Source organism: Canis lupus, chromosome 8, assembly GCF_011100685.1.
Source record: "Canis lupus familiaris isolate Mischka breed German Shepherd chromosome 8, alternate assembly UU_Cfam_GSD_1.0, whole genome shotgun sequence".
In the NCBI taxonomy this organism is placed as follows: domain Eukaryota; kingdom Metazoa; phylum Chordata; class Mammalia; order Carnivora; family Canidae; genus Canis; species Canis lupus.
The window spans coordinates 46,231,169-46,250,374 of NC_049229.1; the positions used below are offsets into that span (position 1 = coordinate 46,231,169).

At 45.8% G+C, this 19,206-nt stretch overlaps 1 protein-coding gene across 13 annotated transcripts in view; it reads left to right on the forward strand.

The window, feature by feature from the left end:
• The window catches only part of RGS6 (regulator of G protein signaling 6), a 579,647-nt gene that overhangs the window by 538,171 nt on the left and 22,270 nt on the right, over window positions 1-19,206 (forward strand). For 9 of the 13 annotated variants that reach the window (XM_038545148.1, XM_038545144.1, XM_038545146.1 and 6 more), the window contains 2 exons: window positions 12,685-12,774; window positions 16,427-16,480. In XM_038545148.1, coding sequence (XP_038401076.1) covers window positions 12,685-12,774; window positions 16,427-16,480 — 144 coding nt within the window. The remainder of the gene's footprint in view (window positions 1-12,684; window positions 12,775-16,426; window positions 16,481-19,206) is intronic. The other 4 variants (XM_038545154.1, XM_038545157.1, XM_038545155.1 and 1 more) reach the window with 2 other exon arrangements.

A 19,206-nucleotide genomic window follows, 5' to 3' on the forward strand; every position in this document is an offset into this window, starting at 1 on the left:
AGAGTTTTTTTAAAGATAAGAATCTAGTCAGTTTTCCATTTCCTGGCCCCTAACTATGATTCCCCCTTACCCGTCCTATACCTGGTGATGGGGCTTAAGGGTTCACTCTTGTCTCCTCAGCCCTCTTCATATCTCTCACCTGTGTGGTCCCCACATAAAGAATTTGTATAGTTTGCTTTCCTACAGACATTAGTATCCAATTTAGGAAACTCAGTGGCATTGATGCACATAATAGCTTAGGAACACAATCAGTGTCCCTTTTCAGCCAAATTTGCCTGGTTATTTGCTCAGAACTTCAGAACAGAAACACCTCCCAAGCTCAACACCATAACTGTCTTTCTCGTTCCCTGGCCATGAGTTCTGCTGAATGTCGGTGCCAGGCAGATTTGGTTCTATAGAGTTCAGTGTTATTGCTTTAGGAAAGTGCAACTTCCTCACACTCTTTGCAGCTTCAAGGCAAAATATTTAAGTCATGAGAGATCTTTTTTTGTATGTGTCTTTGCTCTTGGGAGCAAGCGCATATTGATGTATCCTGATAAGGAGAGTGGTGGAGAAGCTCCATGGGTGATGAAGAAGCTCCCTGGGTGATAGAGAATCTCCTTGAGTGATGGAGAAGCTCTGTAGGTGATAGAGAGGCTCTCAGATGAATGGTCTAAAACACAGAACTCAACTCTCCATTATTCGTAAAACACGAGACCAGGGATACTGGTCAGAACCATGATGCACTCCATCTACCATTATCACTCTGGCATGATGTTAGGAAGGACTTATTTTAATCTTTTATTATAGATATGTGTAAACATGTGGCAAAGTAGGAAGAGCAGAACAAAAGCCTTTATGGGCCCTTATCCAGCCTGAGCAATCATCAATACAGGACTGATCTCATTTTATCTGTGTCCCCACCTACTTTTTCAGCTACCACTGGGTTATTTTAAAGCAAATCTGAGACATTTCCTCAATTTATCTGTGAATACCTAGGTATGTAGCATCACCAGCACCACTATCACACCTTAAAAATTATCAGTGTTCTCTTTATATCACCAAATGCCAAACAAGTGTTCAAATTTACAGCAGTGGCATAAATACCATTTTTTAATCTTTAACTTAAAATCAGAATCCAAATCAGGCCCACACATTGCAGTATATTGACATGCCTTTCAAATACCTTTTAATCTACAGGTTTCCTTTGTATCCCTCTACTCCCCTCCTTGCCCCCTTGCAATTTATTCCATAAAGAAATTGTATTCTTTGTCCTGTAGAGATTCTCACAAATCTGGCTTTTTTTTTTATTACAGCCCTGTGGTGCTATTTAACATGTTCTTCTACCCTCTGTATTTCCTACAAATTAGTTTGATTTAGATATGTAACTGGGTTTACATTTGATGTTTGTGAGCAAAACTACTTCATAAGTTGTGTTGTGCTTTCTTGTCAGAAGACACATAAGGTCTAGTTTTCTCTCGTGATTTTAGCAAGTATTGATGTTTATTGCTTAGATCCATTCATTAATTAGGAATTACAAAATGGTAATATTCTATCATCTCACTTCATTTATTAACGGAAATACAAATAATCAAATACATCTCCTATTAGATTATCTAATAATACAATTTGTATAGGAAAGATAGGATAAGTATTTGATTCTATCCCTTTATTTTCTAGTTTTCAAAACAATGAGTGGTTTACTATCATCTTCTAATGGTGACCAATTAGGGCTTTCAGTTTTGCTTTTAATATCATTGTAAACTCACACATTTAAACATATTTACTGTGTTTTGGTCCATTTTATTTATTATTTTTATTGATGCTTGGATTGTGCCATCTCTGTCAGTGGCTCCTTTTAACATGATCTGGGTAGTCTTTGATGTCACCCAAACAGCAAAGAAGCTAAGCCCCAGATCTGGAATCAATCATTTCTCCAAGGATCCCTAGTTTCTCTTAGTGAGAAATGGTTCTTAGAGACCATAATCTAGGCACTGGAGGTGCACATTGTTCATGGTTTGGTCATCCTTTCTAGACCTTTTCAGTGGCCAGAGCTAGGAAATTAGTGGTTGTTGTTTGTGATTAAAAATACATCATAAGTTCATACTGATACTTTCCATTCAAATTGAAAACTACAGGGGATTTTATTTAACCTCTGCTTTTTATTTTTTGTGCCTCCTTTCTCTATGCTGAGAGTCTTGGTTCCCAAGGATGCCACAGATGATAGCACTAGCACTTCACATCGTTACTCTTTCACTTTCTCCTGCCTTACTACACAGCAGGCTCAGAGCTACAGTACCAACACTAGCAGCAACAATATGATTATCTCCCGGTTCGTTCATTGCTGCATAGTATTCCCTTGTGTGGAAGCACCATAGTTTAACCAACTAGTCCCCTCTTCTTGACATTTATGTTGTTTCTAATTTGAGAAAGATTTGATAGGAACTCTTAGGAAGTCAGCAGGTTGTGCCTTGACAAGTTTCTGAATACACAACCTTCATTAGTACAATGCTCTGCCATTTTTCAGGCACTGCCACAAATATGATGCCTCCTTATTGAGGTAGAGTGGACACCAGGCTACTCAGAGCCTCTCTAAGTTCCTTATTATCTGTTAGGATTCATCTCCTATGAATTCAAATACATTCTTCCTAAGTGAACTTGTTTCAACCTGTTCCCCTTTTGTTTCTTAAGTGTATTTCCACTGTAAACATACAATGTGCTTCTAACTAGCATTGCAACCTTGGGCAAGTTACTTAAACTCCCTGAGTCTTCCTTTCCTCCTCTGTACAACAGAGGTACAGGGGTCCCTACACATGGCAGCAGAAAAAGGACCAGGTGAAGTGAAGCACATCAATAACTAAAATGTGGTCCACAGTAAGATAGAATAAGTACTTACTATTTTATTTTCCTAATGTGATTAATGTTTATACCTTTCTGTTTAACATGCTTGGTGAAAAAATTCAAATAATTGCATGTAAGTTTAGCACCCAGAGATAATCTTCATTTTAGTGTATTTTCCTCCTCAATTTATGTGTACAAGGTGATTATGCAGATATGGTGATTCTGTAGCCTGCCGTTTACATTAACCAGGGTTTGGTTAAAAAAAACTAAACTTTTTCTGTAAAGGGCCAAACAGTATAAATTTTAGGCTTTGTGGGTCATATGGTCTGTGTCACTACTACTCAGTTCTGTGATACAAAAACAGCTACCTTGTAACATTACAATGTAAACAGCATAAAGAAGTGTATATGGCTGTGTTCCAAAAATCTTTATTTATGGGTACTGAAAGTTCAATCTCATATAATTTTTCATGAAATATTATTATTCTTAATTTTTTTCAGCCATTTAAAAATGTAAAAACCATTCTTAGCTCACAGAGCATAAAGAAATAGTGGGCCAGATGTGAGTTTGAGGCCTGCAGTTTGAAGCCCCTGTGCTTAACAGTATATCATGAAAATCATTGAAACACTTTAAGAAATCCAGAAAGGCAGAAAATAGAGGGTCAGGAGTGGTTAATCTTCCACTTCTTTGGGAGAGCGTATCAGAGGGGATCTGTCTTGGTGCAGTAGCACAGCAAAGCCAATCTGCAAATGTTTCCAAGTGGGTGTTGGATGTCACAGAGCAGACTGAGAAGTCAACCAGTCCCACGATCCTCTCACTGCTTACCCTTCCTGATCAGCACTGCTGCCTGTACCAGCTACTCAGGTGTGATTCAGAAGTTTCCAGGTAAGGAATAGAGCTTAAAAGCCTTAGCAGCCCATGACCAGTCTAGACTTGCACTCAGGTCTCCTGACTTATTGGCCAAGTGTCTGCTGCTCAGATCACACTGCCCCTGGATTGTTAGTTGTTGAGGGCTCGGTTGTCATGCTGAGAGCTGAAGAAACTCCTGTTTAGAAGGGCCCAGTCAGGAAGCAGGCTCTGATCCTCCTTCTGCCACCTGCTTTGTCTAGGATTGTACATTTAAGTCTTAAGCTTACATTCCTCATTTTGCTCATCTGCAACATGGGAATAATATCACCCAAGCCCTTTGAAATCCTTCCCAGTTGGGATCAGGAGCTATAAGTGGCTTCTTCAGCTGGTCACAAAGGTTCTCAGAAGGCCCTCACAGGGGTCAGAATGCCATAGAACTGTGACTGTGTGCCCTACTATTAGTGGTCAGTAGCCAGAATGGCTCAGCCAGATTTATGGATTCCTTTGAAATGGGAGGTGGTGGGGAGGCGGGTGCCGGCTCTCTTGGAGGATTTTGTTTTTTATCTGACCACATGCATTGTTATAGCAAAGTTAATTGCCTGTGTTTGCTTCCTGTGGAAATATTTCACAAGACACCCCGTCAGCATGGGCTCCGCATTTGCAACTTGTGTTTTGCTGATCCATTTGGCTTTTTTGAAAATTTGGGCCAAGACCAAATCTTCCATAAAGGTCTGTGGGCTGTGACCATAGCCCTCAGCTGTTTGCTGCGTTGTTCCAATTTCATAGATTTAGCTTTGCAAGGGGAGAAAAAAAGAAAATGGGCCATGATTTAAAAAAAAAAAAAAAAGAAAGAAAGGACTCAGTTCTTTACGATAGGGATTGAATTCTCTGTTCTCAGCCATGGGTCATCAGAGGACCTGCATGGCCACTCACTTTGCTATGTGGTCCCAGGCAAGAATCTTGACCTTTCATGCCTTAGTTTCCTATCTAGAAAATGGGGATGATGTCTTCTATATAGCCCTCTAAGGATTTTTGAAAAACCAGATGAGCTAATGGCCCTGAAATTTTTTTGAATTAAGTAAGAAGTGCTACATATTTATGTGTATGAATGCACAAAATTAATGGCTTTAGTATTCCCAAGGTCTTATAATTCCAAGCTAGACCAAAAACAAATTCTCCCAAGAGGTCTGCTCATCTAAGGAGTTCTTAGGAGAAAAATGCAGAAAAAGTTTATAGGAGCCAATTGCTAGAGGCCTCAAGTGTCATCCTGAGGAATTCAAACTTTCTCACCCTGAAGATAGTAGGAAAGCACGGAAGGCTTTTAGCTAAGAGAGGGTATCAGAGAGTAGTGGACAGAGTGAGCTGCAGCAAGAGAAGTCTGAATCTTGGTGCATGTAATCTAAAGCTTTGCTGGTGGTGTTTGGAGGAGAATGAAACCACAGAAAGTATTGAGAACCTAAGGCTTCCTTTTAGGGCGTTCACCCCTTTCGAGCCTCTGAAGGCTGGAGGAGGGAGATGGGAGTCAGCCTGCTGGCACAGTGGCTGCTTGCTTCAATTTAAAAAGTCTCAGATGTTCCCAGGATTGTGTCACTGGGTCAATTCAATCATTCGTCCATCTTCCCATCCACCCATTGCATGAGCAGTCATTCTCCCTTTCCAGTTGGGAGACCTTGACCTGTGAGCTGTGAAGATCTATAGTGAGGGAAATTGCAAATAGAGCAGGAGACTTGGATGACTCTGCCATCAGAAAGAGCTTGTCTAAGAGCATATCATTCTTTACAAATGAAACAAAACAGGTCTAAGAAAACACTTCATTGAAATTGGATTGGATTGGAAATCTGTCCATCAAATGGATTGACAGTTGAACTGGGCAGACCAACCCAGCCTTTGCCTCCAGTTTCTACAGGATCCTGTGTTGGTTTCCTAGCTGTCCAAGCCCTAGTACTTTCCTGCCTTGCAGGAGCTGCTGAAATGCCTCACCGAGGCCCATCTAGGCCTTCCAACACTTCTGGACTTGAAAGTTCTTTGATGAGAATTTGGTTTTCTTTGCCTTTCATAAGTCCTCACAGCACTAAAGTAATGTTCTGCACGGTTCAAGTCTTAAAAAAATTTCCTTGACAACTCTGTCCAGAATTATAATACTCTGAGCTGCACTTGTCATTAGAAAAAAGAAGGACAATTTGTCCCTTGGCTTTCTACTTTGAAAAATCTTGCCAAACAACCTTGGGGAACACATATAGTAGGTGATCAATAAAAACCAGTTAAGTTACATTTCTACAATATGCTAATTCAGCAAAACTTGGAATACTCACTAAGAGTCATGTGTTCTGCGAATATACAGATACATAGGAGGGCCCCTTCCCTTAAGTAGACCTCAATCTAAGTTACTGAAACTCGACTCAGCCATCATCCGTGCATGGAATAATCAAAGGGCAACCTCAAGACCAAAATGAGGATGGGTGATGAAAGAGATGAAAAATATACCAGCAAGTCTACACCTACTTTAAATAGACAAGAAGCCTCTAGTCAAAAGTCTCTATTATTATCTCAACTAAGATGTTTAAATGCAACTTGATTAAGGAATGTAAGGCTTCTAACATGTGCTTTGTTTAAAAGCCAGAGCTTTTATGTGAAGTACACATTTACGTTTGTCCCAGTTTATTCAGAAGTAGAAGTCTTCGTAGCCTGATGAAGGCTGTTCACCTTTGCTCTGGTGGTGGAGGTGGTGGCATTGTGTGCCTGTATCACAAGACTGCACCAAGTTTCCTGATATTAATCCTCAATTGGAGGGCATTTCCTGGTATGCTTCCCATGCCAGGCATAATTTAATAAAGAATGCCATGGCACTGCTTGCTCCAGGAATTACTCATTTTATTCTGTGGGTGGTTTTATTTTAGGGAGACGAACAGCAGAGGGAGGGATGCATTCTCCAAAAGAACAGATCCGTTGTTTGTGATCTGGTTCTGTTTATCACCACACAGGCTAGTAGTTCCTAGAGAGAAGGCGCCAGAGAGCTAAATTCCAAAATTTCTTTGTGGATGCTTCAGAGCATAGATTGCTTGCACCAAACCCCATGACCTTGAAGAGGAAAAGGAAAATACTTCTGAGATAATGCCCATGGTATTTTGGGGAGGTAAAAAGCAATACACAAAGTTGTGTTCAAAGCTACTTTTCTCTCCAGAATAGCATCAAATGCCTGCACCCTTTGGTCAGTTAAATTGAACACATTGATAGAGACGCTTCACAGGTAAAGATAAATAATGCATTCTTACATTCTCTTATGATTTGAATGCTGCATTACATGGAAACAAGGGTTCCTGTGTTCCGTTTAGAAGGACAAAGAAATCAAACAGGGGCTTCTCATTTAAGAGCCACATGATCCTAGGATGGTCATCTAAAGCTGCTCCATGAGGACAACACACTGCCACCTTTCCATACCGTCATGGCATCTTTTCTGTTGCCTCTCCTGCATCTATTTGGCAGATACTGATTTAGGACCCGCATTAAGTCCTTAGCCCTGTGCAGTCCCATCTTGTGTCCTCCTGCAGGACCCATGTTGAAACAAGTGTTAATTTATCCTAGGCCCCAGATAACCATGCCTAGGGTCTGAGGACCTTTGTTTTATGATATTCCAGAGTCTCTTGAAAGGGATAACTTGCTTTGATACAGACCTGCTGCTCATGGCTTGCCAAGGGCCCAGTCAGCCCCCAGAGCATTGCCAGGTCAGGACATTCCTTCTAGTATGAGAGGCAGGTTGCCTACGGTCTGTGAGGTAAGAAACCTGAGCCTGTTGCCCTGGGTGTCCCAGCTACCACCATCCCTGATGGTGGAGATAGTAAATGGCTCCCGAAGGGCGGCTCATCTACTACAAGGATGAGTCAGATCAGGACGTGAGAGAAAATCCCTAACGTTTCTGCCAACCACACATCGAAATCGTTTTTCACGCAAGACTGACTCCCCTCAAAACTCCAACTCAAGGACAATGAAAAGCAACATGTTGCTGGGAGAGAGTGTGAGCTTTGGGGTCACACGGTTCTGGGTTCAAATCCTAGCTCTTGCACTTGTTAAGTGACCAGTCACTTAACCTTTTAGAGTTTCAGTATTCTCATCTATAAAGTGGTTGTTTAAACCTAAGCACCGATTCAGAGCAAACAATAGCAACTAAAAGAATGTAACCGGGCTCTGCTTCACTTTTTCTACTACCTCAGGGCTCTTGGAGTCTTTGGTCTCACCCCCATGTCATTCCTAGCAAGGACAGTCACAACATGGAGGCCAATTATTATTACTTTACACGTGTATGGTTTTTACAGTGCTTTCACTTCTATTTCCTCATTTAGTTGTGTGATGGGTAGGGCCAGAAAGGGGCAGGGCCAGGACCTGAATCAGAGCCTATGGATCCCAGTCCAGTCTTGCTTCCCTCACTCTGCCCAGCAACATCACATTCTGCCCCACAACCTCATCTTCCTCCAAGGGATTGCGATGGACCCAGCAGTCCCCAAAGTCTAGGATGTTGTTCCAGGAAGTCTAGATGTGGAGGGCAGAAATGAGGCACATATCTCTACAAAAAGAAAAATAGGACACTTGAAAATCACAAGAAGGGCTCTTGGCAGCTGTTGCAATGCTCCAGCTGAGTGGTTTCCCACTCTAGGAGGATGTTCGAAAGCTGGGAAATGAGACCGTAGCTGTTTTAGGGACCCATAGCAAAGAGGAGGACATGAGGGTGCTCTTAAATAATTCGACTGCTCCAGCATGCTTGGGCCCCAGGCTCCAGGCATTGGTCGTATTACCTTCTCCAGTGCTTGTGAGGGTCACTGTGTTTTGCCTAAAAATAAGGGAGATTTCCAAACAAGGACTATCACAGCAAAACATTGATTTGAAGCAGGTGTGGTTTTGAGACAGCTTGCACTGCTTGCTCCTTCCAGCGCCCACATATGTCTCGCGCCCTACCGATTCCAGTTGTTTTTGCTTCTGCCTTAGCATCCCAGGCGAGCCGAGCTCCCCATCCCAGGCCTGGGTCCAAAAAGGGAAATGAGGGTGGAGTGTCTCATCAGGATGACATCTCTGTACTAGAATTGTCAGACACTACAGGGGTTGATTCCTTCCCCACTCTGAGAATTGTGGCGAAGATGTTCAGTATGCTTTAGGGCCCCAAAGCATCAGTTGCTCAGCCCCATGGAGAACCATCCTCATCCTCCCTGGAGTAGGAAGGCACCCTTCCCATACATCAGGAAGGCTAGTTCTGCTTGTGAACTATGTGTAGTCCACTCACCTACCCCTTTCTGAGGGGGAGAAGAAATAAGGAGGAGGAGGGAGGAAGGGAGGGAAGGAAGGAGTGAGGAAAGAGATAAAGATGGAGGGAAGGAAAGAAAGGAGAGAAAAAGAGAGAAGGGAAGAAGGGGAGGATGGGAAAGGAAGATAAGACAAGACAAGAAAAGGCAAAGAAGAGAGAAGATCAAACCTCTTTTTCTCTAGCCCCAGAGGAATTCCATCAGTGGGGGCTTCCTGGTTTTGCCAGTGGCTCTTTGCAGATTCTGGATATACATTTCCCTTAAAGCTGGTTGTCTTCAGAGCAGGGGAAACAAACCAGAACCTCCCATAAATCAGTAGAGGTCACTGCCAAAAGCTTTGTACACTTGCTGTCCCTGGCAGTGATAAACTCATTGCATTTGGGAACTGGCCAAAGACCCTGAGTCCTATCTTAATTCTCATTCCCAGAAAAACCTCAGTGCTCCGTTCACCCACCCCCTGTTTACTGTCTTTGTGCTTCTTAGACACAAGCTGGCAAGGAGGAAGGAACAGTGTTCCATAATCGGGTATATCAAAGGCCCCACTTCTTGGCTCAGTGGAGCAGAGAAGGGTAGGGGACAGTCATGGATCTCCAGACTGTGAGAAAGGGAGGCCCGGGCGGGGATAAGTGGGGACATACGCTATTCTAGCAGGGTAGGTCATCCCATATGTACCCATTCCCTGCTCCCTGTGCTGGCACTTTGTCATTGGAGCCCTTAGCTCAAACATACCCCCAGATCTACAAAAGTTTCAGATTTACTCTCTTGCTGATGGGAGAAGCCCACTGCAAGGAGCCACACAAAATTCACTAGCGGCTGGGACCTGAGACTGCTTTGGGAGTCATAGTCTGTCACTTTGTGCATCAATCTTGCCTCATAGCATCTAAGCTTTACGACAGCAGGGACTTAGTCTTATTCAGGCTGTCACCTCAATGCCTGACAGAGTGCCTGTACCTAGTAGATGCTCATTAAATATTTGCTGACTATTCCTGTGACTAAATGTTTAGACACCTGCTTTATCCTGCTCTTTTTAAATTGACAAGTTCTTTCTTTTAATGGACCGGGCTTTTCCATCCCACAGTGAAGCTGGAGGAATTAGCTGGATCAGGGGTGAAATTTGTCGCCAAGGCCAGAAGTGCTGGACTGGGAGAGATCTCCTTACTTCCCTTGGGCCTGTAGGGGGGTATTTTGAGAGCTACACCTGGGATTTAGATTCCTCCGAGAAGCCGGAATAAGAAGCAGGGACCTGTTACCTTGAAGAGGGGTTTGGAGAGGGTTCAGGTCTGAGTGACAGGTCTCTCCAGACAACTCAGGAGCCACCTGGCTCTGTCAGCCAGACACAAGCGATGCCTGAGACAAGAAAGAGACAGTGAGTCATTAACATTTGTACCTAAGATTTAATGGTAGAACAATTTAAAGAGACAACATGTGAGAACAAAGACTGCAGTGCCTCAGCCTAGGCTCTGAGGCCATTACAGATGACCCAAGATGATCACACACAGGATTCCTTCGAGCTGAGTGTAAGCCCCACTCCCCTTCCACGCAGAGGGCAGGAACTGGTGAGCATAAACCACAAGCATGGAGCCTGTAAACTCGCTGGATGTTACACACACACAAGCACTCCAGTGAACCTGGAAACAATGTCATCGACGTCAAACCTGTGCTGGACACTGCACATATATAAGAAATAAAGACATACTGTTCCTACCCTCAAGGAGCTTAAACTAAAATGGGCTCAATTTTTGTCCGAAAATTGCAGGAAAACACAAAGTGAAGCGTGTTCTCACTAGGTTTATTAAATGCACCATGTCTGGATTATCAAAGTCAGTTCATATCCAAGCCACTCACTGTTGAATTTTGCTTGGCTCCTTGCAGTAGGCCATCCCATTAAGCAGCTTGCATCCTGCCTTTATAAATATGGGGGCATCACAGGAAGAATGACACTGGTGCCCAAACTGAAGATGATTTGGAGAAGGGTCCACATGTGGCCAAGGACTTGCTTGCTTTTTGCTCTCACTTTCTTTTGAGGTGGAAAGGGAGAGGCTCCCAGAAAGCCCTTGCCATTGTCCCAGGTTCCTCTGGGGTATGACAGCAGCTTGGCCAGGTATCTCTAAAGTGTACCCCCCAGGGATGCCTGGGTAGCGCAGCGGTTGAGCATCTGCCTTCAACTCAGGGCATGATCCTGGAGTTCCAGGATCGAGTCCCACATCGGGCTCCCTATGGAGCTTCTCCCTCTGCCTGTGTCTCTGCCTCTCTCTGTGTCTCTCATGAATAAATAAATAAAATCCTTAATAAAAAAATAAAATGTGCCCCCTGGCTGAGGGGAAGCTTCCCTTCCTCTACCCTCTCCTGGAAAGTGAATACCCAGGGAAGAGGTCCTTAATGACCAGTCCTGCCTCTCAACTGAGCACTCTCTCCTCACCAACCCACTCTTCATTCCCCTGAGCCTCGGGCCCAGGTCCAGCTTCATGGGATGAACAATGAGTATATAAGGGAAGATGCTTCCTCTACCAGGCCAGCCTCTGCCAACAATCCCACCCTCCCTAGTGAAAGCCCACCATCCCTCTTAACAGCCAGGCTTTCCTGTATAGCTGAGCTACATTCATTCCATCACAACTGATAAGTAACGCTTTTTCAATCAACGAACTCCTTCTTTTAAGGTAGCAGGCTTTCTCTGCCCTTGCTGAGGACAGATCTGTTAGGAAGGGCCCACAGACTATAGGAATTAGCTGGAAATCACGGGTGAAATTCATCACCAAGGCCAGAATACAAATGCCTCTAGAAGCCCGGGTGAAGAGAGGGCATCACGCCACAGCATCTGCCTCTCCTGGATGTAAGCCTTAGGTCTGTTATATTTGCTCACATGCCCCATAAATGGTTGCCAAGGGCACTCTTCCAGGATAGGATGGTGGCCCTAACATGCACAACTGACCTATTTGCATCATTGCCTATGGAGTTGTTAGGGTTTTTTAAGTGAAGCTTCTTATTTTGAGATACTTCTAGATTCACATACGGTTGTAAGACATAATACAGAAATGTACCAGTTCCCCAGTTTCCTGTAATGGTAACATCTATAAATCCATAGTATGATATCATAACTATAATATTGACATTGCTACATCCACTGAGTGTATCAGATTTCCCAATTTTACTTGTACTCATGTGTGTGTTTAGTTCTATACAGCTCCATCACCCCAAGAATCCTTCATATTGTCTTTTATAACCACACCCTTCCCTACCTCCTCCCATCCTTAGCCCCTGGCAACCGCTAATCTGTTGTCTGTTTCTATAATTTGTCATTTTAAGAATGTTACATAAATGGAATCATACAGTATGTAACCTCTGGGGATTGGCTCTTTCACTCATCATCACTCCCTCGAGATTCATCCAAGTGGTTGGGTCTATCAGTAGTCTGTCGCTTCTCACTGCTGTACCTGTGGCTTTAATCATTAAGCAATATTTGCATCTCAACGTGGCACCAAGGCCCAATTACAAAGCCTTTGGGACATGATCCTCAAGGAGATTTCATTTTAAGAGAGAAAATATATTTTGTTTGAAGTTTCTGGGTGGGAAAAAACCAAAACAAACTGTTGTCGAGTGTTTCTAGACACATGCAAGCACACCCCAGTTTGTTTCTTTCCTAAAACAGTGGCCAGTTGGGTTGTGATTCCCCTTCCTTAGCAGCAGTTAACAGTGCTTTCTTGTGTCTTCCCACCTCCTTCCTTCTCAGGAACACATCTACAAGTTGATGAAGAGTGACAGCTATGCCCGCTTCCTCCGGTCGAATGCTTACCAGGACTTGCTGCTGGCCAAGAAGAAGGTATCTTTGGGAAGGGCAGGCCTGCCTTTCTTAGCACTGTTAACCCTTGCCTGCTGCTTGCTGCTGGTGTAAAATGAGAATATCATCCCTTGGGTTTTATTTTTCTCTTTTCTTCTTTCCCTTCTCCATCTGCTCCCACTCCAAGGGAAGACAAGTAGAAACATCACCACCCCAGCGCACCCCCAAGGTCCAGGGGGTAGCATCCTGGCTCCATGTTCCCATTACCTTGGTCTGCACGTTCTGCCCACAGTAGGGAGTATGGCCAAATACGAAGGCCACAGAGTGGCTCAGCACAAGGGTTCAGGACTGGCAGTGATGCCAGTGAATCCCTTAGGAAACCAGAAAGAGCCCCTCACTGGAAAGTCTGGTCCCCTTACCTACCACAGACTTTAAATAAAGTCTGACCAACTCAGAGATGAGGATGAGGCAAGGATAGGCCAGCCCCCTCACTGAGTAGAAAACCTTCCAGGTTTTAGGTCCTCCCCCCAAGCTCCCATCTGGCCCCAGAAGTCACTCCTGGGGTTGTTCCTTCCCTGGTGCCCCCACAGCCATGAAATAACTGTACCCTATCTTCTTATTCCTCCTTCCCTTGGAATCAAGTCATAGTCCCCTGCAGCCCTTGGTGTCTGGATGGGGGTGCCCAGGGACCCTCAGCATGTAGATGACAAGGGGCAGCTGAAGCAGGAGAATGCAGCTGGAATCCTGGGAGGAGGGAAGGAAGAGCCTTGAGGGGCCTGAGGTCTGAGAAAGGGAAGGAGGCTCGGGATTCCAGTATGCCTGCAAACCCTCTGCACTTTCCAGCTATCGTGCTCCGAGACCCACGTGTGGTTAAGTGTGGCTCTCCTTGCACCCAAAGCCGCAACTTCCGTGCCGTGCCACTTAGGAATATGTGCATCCCCTCTTCTCCCCTCTCAGCCCGCCAACCCCAGTCCCTAAGCTTGCAGTGGTCCACCCACATGCTCTCTGTCAGGGCTGCCTCTGCCCGCCACGCAACCCTTCTCTCTGTGTACTGTCCACCTTGTGTGCCAGGACCTGTCTGCGTATCTGGTTGGTACCATTTAACTCTAGAGTCTACAAGAGCATTTATATCCTATTCTCCTGCCCTTAGGTAGCCCTGAGAATATCCCTGATAGTCTGAGCAAGGAAAAGGGACTTCTAGAATGCCCAGACTTTATTAGTTTCCTGCACCCCTTCCATCAAGTGTCACTGCTTGATGGAAAATGTGAAGCCTGGCCTGTTGCCAGCTCCCTTGAAGGAGGATGTAGGTAGAGGGCCTCTGATGGAGGGGAACATCAGATGCTCATTTTTTCAAGAAAAGTTATGAACCCTTCTGGTATCTCCAGCCCAGATCTCATGGGAGAAGGTCAAAATGAATGTTCCTATTTCTCGTGCCTCGAGACCCTGAACCGATGACAATTTGGAGAAGTTCTAAGGTTCTGGCAGTCTGGCTTCCGCACCCACCTACATACCCAGGAGAAGCCGGAGGCCATTCAATCTCCGTAAGAGTCTGAACACAAAGTGGAAACGCACCCTGGCACAGGGAGTGGAGCTGATACACACCTGTGCCCGCAGGTCATCCCAGAAGAGGAGAACTTCTCAGAGGAGATCCCTCACGTGAGGAAGGGATCCATGGTTTGCCTGTGAAATGTTACATGTGAAACTCGTTAGAATTATCCTCCCAGCCCCCAAATGAAGAGAAGTTCTTTGGCAGGAAACTCTTGCAGATGCCAACACCCTTGCAATGCCCAAGGGTTAATTGTTTCCAAAAACAGTGACAAAACCTCCTTTTTCTTCCATTTCTCCCTGAGAGTCTCCAGGTGTGGATTGGATTTGTAACTCGGCATTTTCAGGTAGGCCTAGAAGTACCTTGATTTCAGAAATGGGCTTACCGTGCGATATAAATGTCCAGGGCATAAAGGTATGTGAGGGTCACATGCTCCAGCTACAAGAGGGGGCCCAGATCGGCCTCACTTTTCAGCTTTTCCATCTTGTGATGGAGTCTGAAGCCACAGCCTCCCGAGCCTTCAACCCCTAGTTCATCCTCTATCCTAATATTGTCAAAGATAAAGTTAGTTGCTCTGGCAAACCAGGGACCTGTGTGAGCTGGATTTTGCGGGCTGCTCCAGCACATGCAAGGCAGGAACCCGAATGAGTCAGGTCGATGGTGACCCTTTGTGAGCAGCAACCCAGTAGCCAGAGACAAGAAGGACAGGCACACCGTGCTAGCTGCAGGGACCAGGACCAGCCCGACCCAAGCCAAGTGCGTGCCACCTGGGCCTCGCACGGGACTGAAGCTGAGTCCTGCCGTCCCCAGAGCCGGGACTTGGTGTGGTAACCTTCGGGTCCTCGTGTGAGGAGAAAGACCAGCCTGGCTCTGCTGTGGTGTGTTGTGTGTGTGTGTGTGTGTGTGTGTGTTGTGTTTTCCTTCTGCAACATCCTGTCTCCTGGCAGCCAGCTGAGGGGTGAGGGTCGTGACTGCCATCTGAGAAGCCCTCTGACCTTGTCTGCACAGACAGGTGGCTGCCCTTTGCCTGTCCCTCTGCTTCCAGCACACTGCAGACCCACAGGCACCTGGCTGTGTCTTCAGCTCTCTAGTTCCATTTTTGCTGGACGTGTGTGTCTGTATCCATGTGAGTGATTATACTCTCCAGATTTCCCAGGGTCAGGGCTCTAGGATAAACCGGCCAGTGTTTGGGATGTAGTTCTCTCCCAAAGCTCTTGGGAAAGCAGGAAACTTAGAGACAGGGTCAGGTGCACACCACAGCCTCCCTGTGGTAGGGAGCGATGAGGCCTGGGGAAAGGATTCAAGGGCTTTGCCTCTTCTTGCCCTGGCAGGGGCTCCTTAGCTAAGAGTTCTCCACAGAGGTGTCTGCGCCTCCTGGAGCCTGTCCTGTGTGAACCTCGGAAGTGGTCACCTGCCTGCATCCGAGAGAGCGTTTTCTGTCCGAAACACTCCTTCTCAGGCCCAAGACCCTTTGTCAACACAAAGGACACGCAGGTAGACCCTCCTTGCTCTAGGGACACAGAATGAAAGTCAGTAGGGGGCCAGCGGGAAGTCACTGGAGTTAGCACACCTTCTGGCTGCGTCTGGGTGGGAGGAATCTCAGAACCCAGGCTCCGGGAAGAGTTGATGACCTCACCTTGCCCACAGCCACTTCCTGATGTCCTGTCAGGATGCCCTACACATACTCAGCCTTCAGAGGTGGTAGCCTTTGCTGGGGTCCTACTCCAAGGCCCCCCAGGTGAATGCCCCCGGTCTCAGGGACCCAAACCAGGGGCTCCAGCGGCCCACACAGCCAGCGGGAAGCAGGGAGCAGGCTGCTCCAAACTGCCGCCCGCGGGAGGCCCCGTGCAAAGGCCCGGGGGCCTCGACCCTGAGCCCCCCACGATCCTGGCCGCTCTAGATGCAGACACCCCTCTCTGCTAGCTGCTCCGAGGAGGCGGCACCACTCCTGGCGGGCTTCTGTTGGCTGTCTCTCCCCCTGACTCACGTACAGCGCTGGCTGCTTCTCTTTTCCCCGTTTTTCCGCCCTGTTTTGCTGTTGTTTTTGTTCATTAGCTGCCGCTGCTGCTGTTTGGAAACCACATGTAAGCTGAAGAGGTTTTTTTTCTGTATTTTTCTCCCTACCTTTTTTTTTTTTTTCCCCTAAAGCCAGAAAGTGAGCCAGGTCGTAGAACTTCCTTAGAAAAGTTCACTCGCAGTGTGGTAAGTTCAGCTGGTTTTCTTCCCTCAACGTTTCTTCTGGGGTTTTTGTTTGTTTGTTTCTTCCATCTTTTTTTCTTTTTCTTTTTCTTTCTTTTTCTTTTTCTTTTTCTTTTTCTTTTTCTTTCTTTCTTTCTTTTTTTTTTTTTTTTTTTTTTTTTTTTTTTTTTTTTTTTTTTTTTTTTTGGTGTTGGTTGTTGTTTCCTTCGGGGTGGGAGGGAGTCCAGTGCTTTCCCCCCACTCAACACACCCTTTTTCTTTTGCGAGCGTCTGCAGCTTCTCTTCTAGGGACGGGTTTGCAAAACCCGAGCGGCTCCCTCTGCAGAAGGTGCATACACAGCCGCCCAGCCCCAGGGCCCCCCCGCACTTGATCTTCTGTCCGGGGCGTTGAGGAGGAAGTACCCCACTGCCCTTGGGGCTGCACGGCTTGTGCATCTTCTGCAGCAGCTCAGGGAGAAGGCCATCGAACTGTACCATGAAATAAATTGGCTCAGAACCATAGCTCATCTTAAAAAAATAAAAAAGAAAATCCAAATTCCCCTCTGTGAACTCTGGCAGTCATGCAGGTGCAGGTCGCGAGCTGATGCTGCAACGTGGCGGCTTTTGCGTGTGCAGGAGGTGGCCGAGCTGCATGGGTTCTGGCGATGCGGTCTAGCTGGTGTGTGTGTTAGTGGCCTCTGCATGAGTTCCGCCGGCCCTTACAGCCCCTGTCAGCCTCATCCACATAGTGTAACAGGGAGAGGAGGGCAGTAGCCGTGGGGTGGAAGGAACAGCAAGTCCCTGCACTGTCCCTGTGTGCCCAGGGGCAAGACCTTAGCAAAGTCCCCAGGTTGTGATTGTGACCCAAGGGGTAAAGGTGGGCTATAGGTTCACTCTTCTTGTAGGGAAGCTGCTTGTTTCTCATGCACATCCAGCCTAGAGGGTGGTAGAGAGCAACATAGTGGCATATAGGAGACCCCGTGCTAAGAGGGGAGAGCACTGAATGAGGACACCTTCCCCATGGTACATGGTGGAAGTTCTGTGCTGTGGTCTGTAGAACAGCACAGACCCACCTCTCCTCTTTGTGCCATTTTCTCCAAGATTTGAGCATAGGGCTTAGTGTACAGGAAGTACTCCGTCTCACTCATTCACGCACTCATCAAAAACGAGCTGCTGAGTTCATGGGGCCCAGCCAGCCCTGTTAATGCCATCCAGCAGAAACCAAAATGGCAGCCAGGGAAGAGGACTCCCCTGCATGGAACCGGCCCCACTTCCCTTCCCAAATGACAGGAACCCACTGAGGCTGACTTTCCCCTTGGTTGAAGAGGAGAGTCCTTGTAAACCTATTATGTGATCCGTATCTTTATTTCATTTTTTTTTATTGTAAATGCTAAGAATTCTGGGTTGAAAGCAATCTGTCATAGCTAGAACTGAAATATTATTTCGAATTTGCTTGATGTAAACATCACAATAGCTGTAGTAGGTGGCAGTTAAAATATGAGTGAGTGTTCATCCCTTTTCTTCTTTGGTCTTCTCTCTCTATGGGCTTTCCTCATTAGAAATCAGAACTTGCAGGATGGAAGGCCTACTGGTCCCTGGTGTGTCTTTGTGACTGGCGTGTCATGACTATGTGGCTTCACACACCAAGAAGGTGCCTCAGGCTGTCAGAGGCAAGGCCTAGGGGAGTTTCTCCATCCCTGAAGCCCTATGGAGAGTGGTGGGAACCCATCCTTCCCTATTGCTTTTGAGGCCTGCATGCTGTGGGTAGAGGATGTTTAAGGATTTTGCTGATAAACCCAGAGTGTAGGCAACTTGGACCACTGGGTGCAAACTGCAGGAGAGCGGAACTCCCACAGACCCATGGAGGTTCTCATGGGCTGAGAGTGTAAGAGAGGAAGGAAGCCTGGTATCCAGACAAGATGTTCAAATATCTCCAGGCTGCTTTTCACAAGAAGTAGGTATCAGGAAAGGCAAGAATGATCTCAGTGAAACTCTGTGAAGAGCTTTTAATGATGTCTCTTCATCCCATAAGTAGTGTTGGGTCAGTGGTTCTGCAAAGTCTGTTAACAGAGCATTTGGAACAAGAAATACCAGACACCTTCCAAGCGTCTCAAGTGTGCATGTAGGACAACTTACAGAGTTGTTTTCAGGACTAGCTGAAGGAGAAAAATCTTCCAAGCTACTGAGATTTTTAGCATCTATACGATAAAAGATCCAAACTTCAAAAAAAAGTTTATAAATTCCCTGCTGTTCTTTTTTGAAGACTCTAATGGGTGGTGCATTCCAATCTTTTGGTTCCAGTGGTGGAAATGGATCTGCATTGAGGCATCCACACTCCCTGTGCGCTCAGGGCAGCACCATATACCCACAAGATGTGGCTGTGTTTGAAAAAATGGTCTATGGTTATATAATAGTGGCAACTCTCAGGGCGCTTGAGGCTGGAACCCCAGAACTTTGTCTAAAACAGCCCAGTGTTCTAATCAAATGGAATTAACCAACTAACCAACATGTTTTGCAATCTGATAGTCATTTTCTAGATATACTACTATACATAAAGTGCTAAGTTTTTCTAAAGGAAGATCTATACGAATATATCATCTAGTACCTACTGCAAATTATAAAACTCAATGAAAGACAAGTTGAATAGCATTTCCACATTGCTGGGAAAGGTGTTTAAGAGGGCATCTATGTCATGGGACTAGTAATGGAAAAATTAAGGAGCGAAGCTAGGGAGTTTCTGGACCAAAGAT